Raw genomic sequence first — 3,354 nt, forward strand, 5'->3', positions numbered from 1 at the left:
TAACCGTGTTTCTAGAAAAGGAAGTTCGAATTGAGAACAAACCTTGAGGTTAATTTTTCAATGAATTTGCACGAATTCATATATTCCAAATATTATTTGTACTGTCTTATTTAATTGCCAGATTTTCGCGAAGGAGATCGATAAAAGTTCTTAGGCCTCGGGAAGCTTGCGCGTGGTGGCAATTTTCAACCTGCGCGAATTCACGTGTTCCAACTATTATTCATACGGACTTATTTAATCGCTAAATTTCCATAAAAGAAGATCAATAAAAGTTCTTAGAATCTCAAGCGGAACCTGATACCAGCTGAGTATTGAAACTTGAAGGAATTCTTCCGTACCACGGACGATAACTTAGAAAACTGTACGCGATACATCAAGAGTACAGATTCGGTCACGGAAACTGAAGGCTCGCACAGTAGCAGATTAGGACGGATTCAAAAGCTGGAACGCACTCTGATCGATGCCTGTCTCTCTTCCACCCTGAGGGTCGGCGGCTCGAGCGAGTTACTCCACGATGACCCACCACTGTGAACTTCCGCTTCGCGCGAGCGAACGTCTACGAACGGACGGATGCTGAATCGTTAGAGCAGACGCTGAGGTAGCTCAGCAACTGCGCTAGCGCATCCGATCGTTCCGACTATCATACACAGAGGATATCTGCGGGAAAAACGATCGCACATTTTCATCTTCTTCTTCTTCTTCGTCACATCCACGTCTCGAGGACATCGAAGACACGAATAAGAGAAGATCCGCGCGCGACTTCTCAGATTTTCCGAGCCTGCACGAGCTTGTTGATGTCCTGGTAGGTCGCCAGCATCGCCTGATTCTGCTTCAAGCTCGGATCCTCGCGAGCGTTCGCGCAATTCGCGTAGAGCTCCTCGCACTTGACACCGTCTTGACCGTCCTTGGCGGCCTTCATGTACCTGAAGAAGCGCAGCACATCGGGATTGTCGCTGCTGGGCTTCCTCAGCTCGTTCAGCTCCCTCGACAGCTGGGCCGACACGAGGTTCGAGTAGGGCGCGTACCGCGCCGGGCTCCGATACATCGCGCACACCGCGTACTCCCTGCAGCCCTCCGTGTTGTGCCCGAGGCGCGAGAACACGGCGTCGAGGCGCGACAGCAAGGGCGAGTAGAACGGGTCGTAGTTCGTGAGGAGGAGCGAGCTCGTCGGGATCTCGTGGAAGACCTGCCGGCCAGACAAACGATGTTTTTCCCCGTTTTCTTTGCTCAAAGGAAACTACCGTTACTATTGTTAAAGCGATTACACTCAGTTTACTTGTCTTCTTTTAAGCAACGAAGTATTTCTCACCGAATGTTCGCCCCTATTCAATCTCCGAACAGAGATTGTTTCCACGCACGGGGAAAATAATACCGTTAGTGCAACTGAATTTTCGGCTGATTCTGGGAATGACAGAGACCGGACGGAAGATTCGATCGTGGGAACGAAGAGATTTAGACGTGGGAGAATTTTTATTATATGTGATTATCGTTCAGTCGATTGTTTTGAACTACCGAGTTTCGGCACAGCTGACCGTTCAGACGAATGTTTTCGGTCACGGTCGAATTTCCGCCTGACTCTTGTTCGATTACATCAACAGAGACTTTTTCTATTAATTGTGTAATACCACCTTCCCTTCATAAAGAATATTGCGTCCAGATATTCCTATGCCGACTGTTGACTACCGGTTTGCACTCCGCGTCCGGAAATATGCCGCCGGCACGCGCTTTACATGGTCGAAGAATAGCATTCCCCTACTGTTAGATGTAATTATCGCGGCCAATGTCTATCGTACGACTTTTATTGGCCGATTTCGCTCAATATGGCTAATTTTACGTCCCGCGTACGTCCGTTACGCGGCACCGTACGTTGCCGAACGTGCTCAAAACGAAGCGCACGAGGAACGTAGTAAGTGGGTCGCGTGAGTCTCAATCGTCGACAGTGTCAAAAGTGGAAGTTGCTCGACGATGTCGCGCCGGTATCGCGGTAGATGGATGGGCGCTGAAGCGGAGAGGAAAACAGCGGAAAAACAAATATATTGTTACGACATACTTACCTCGATCATAATCGACTCTTTGGAATAGTCGGCTGTCGACGCCGAGTAATAACCTAACCGAGATACATCTCGAGCCGATCGAAACAAGGTTTACGAACCGCTATGTTGTACTATAAAATAGCTAAAACCGCGTCAGTGTGCAGTCTCAAGACGCTTACATTTAAATCTCTGCTTAATCCTTTTCCTTCGACGACCTATATCCTCAACTCACTTTTATCACTTGAGCAAAGTAAGGATACATCATATGAATTACAGATGTGTCGTCAGAAATATTGGAATTATTGATATCCGTCCGACCACCGAGATAAAGTGGCGAGGAGATCCGTGGTTAGGAAGTAAATCAATGACCAGCCGTCGATCGGGATCGAAACCACAGAGCGATGTAAATGTATGAAGTGACTCTTTTGTTTCTTTGTTGTATTATAAATAGATTGCAGTTGTCTCTGGAAATTCTGGGAGCTTTTTTCATCCTTAAGAAAAATAATTTTAAAATAGTTTCTAGTAATGGACGGTAGAACGTTTCTAAAACGCCCTTTTGTCGGGAAAGAAACGTCTCAGTGAACGTTTTCCGAATGGATATTTTAATTCGTAAGAAACGTATCTAGATGTCAGTTATAAAACGTTTCGGAAAAACGCTTATAAAATGTTTTTGAAACGTGTATGTATTACTTGGAAGACGATTAAATTTGTTTAATCGTAATACGGCTGACGTATCCTGCATTTAAGCATGGCAATACGAATGATGATAAGAGTGCTATCACGATGAGAAGAATTCTTTTGAAAATATTTGTACAAATATGCAATGTAATTTTCTAATATAATTTAAAAATTTTTGTTTGAACGTGGTGCATTTTTTCCTGCATCTGTATTGTAGAAGATTCAAAAATGTTAATATTGAATACGTATTGAATTGAATTTACATATTACATGAATCAGTTGTCAAATCAAACTGCATGATTATTTAATTCATATGGTAAAAAGTTTTTACCATATGAATTAAACTTTGGTAATACAGAGCGGGTTAATAATATAACCCGTATCAACTTTGTAACTAGGAATTTTCATGTGTGTTGAACACAATTTTTTAATCTGATTTATAAAATGTTGCCTCCGAAAAAAAAGATACGGCTGTCAGAAAAATGAGAATTTTTCGAATATTCTCATCATGAGATATTTCGTTATATTAAAGATTTAAATTGAATTAGTGATTGAAACAAGATACATTTAGGGGTTTGAATGTGTAGAACATGATTTTGAAATCATATTGGCACAACATTGCTTCAGAAAAAAAGAAATAACT

At 42.9% G+C, this 3,354-nt stretch overlaps 1 protein-coding gene across 1 annotated transcript in view; it reads right to left on the minus strand.

Annotated features, from left to right (window-relative positions):
• Window positions 1-763: 763 nt before the first annotated feature.
• The window catches only part of LOC106744992, a 7,012-nt gene continuing 4,421 nt past the window's right edge, over window positions 764-3,354 (minus strand). The window contains exon 4 of the mRNA XM_014620185.1: window positions 764-1,186. Coding sequence (XP_014475671.1) covers window positions 764-1,186 — 423 coding nt within the window. The remainder of the gene's footprint in view (window positions 1,187-3,354) is intronic.

Source organism: Dinoponera quadriceps, unplaced genomic scaffold (assembly GCF_001313825.1).
Source record: "Dinoponera quadriceps isolate SergipeBrazil2010 unplaced genomic scaffold, ASM131382v1 scaffold717, whole genome shotgun sequence".
NCBI lineage: Eukaryota > Metazoa > Arthropoda > Insecta > Hymenoptera > Formicidae > Dinoponera > Dinoponera quadriceps.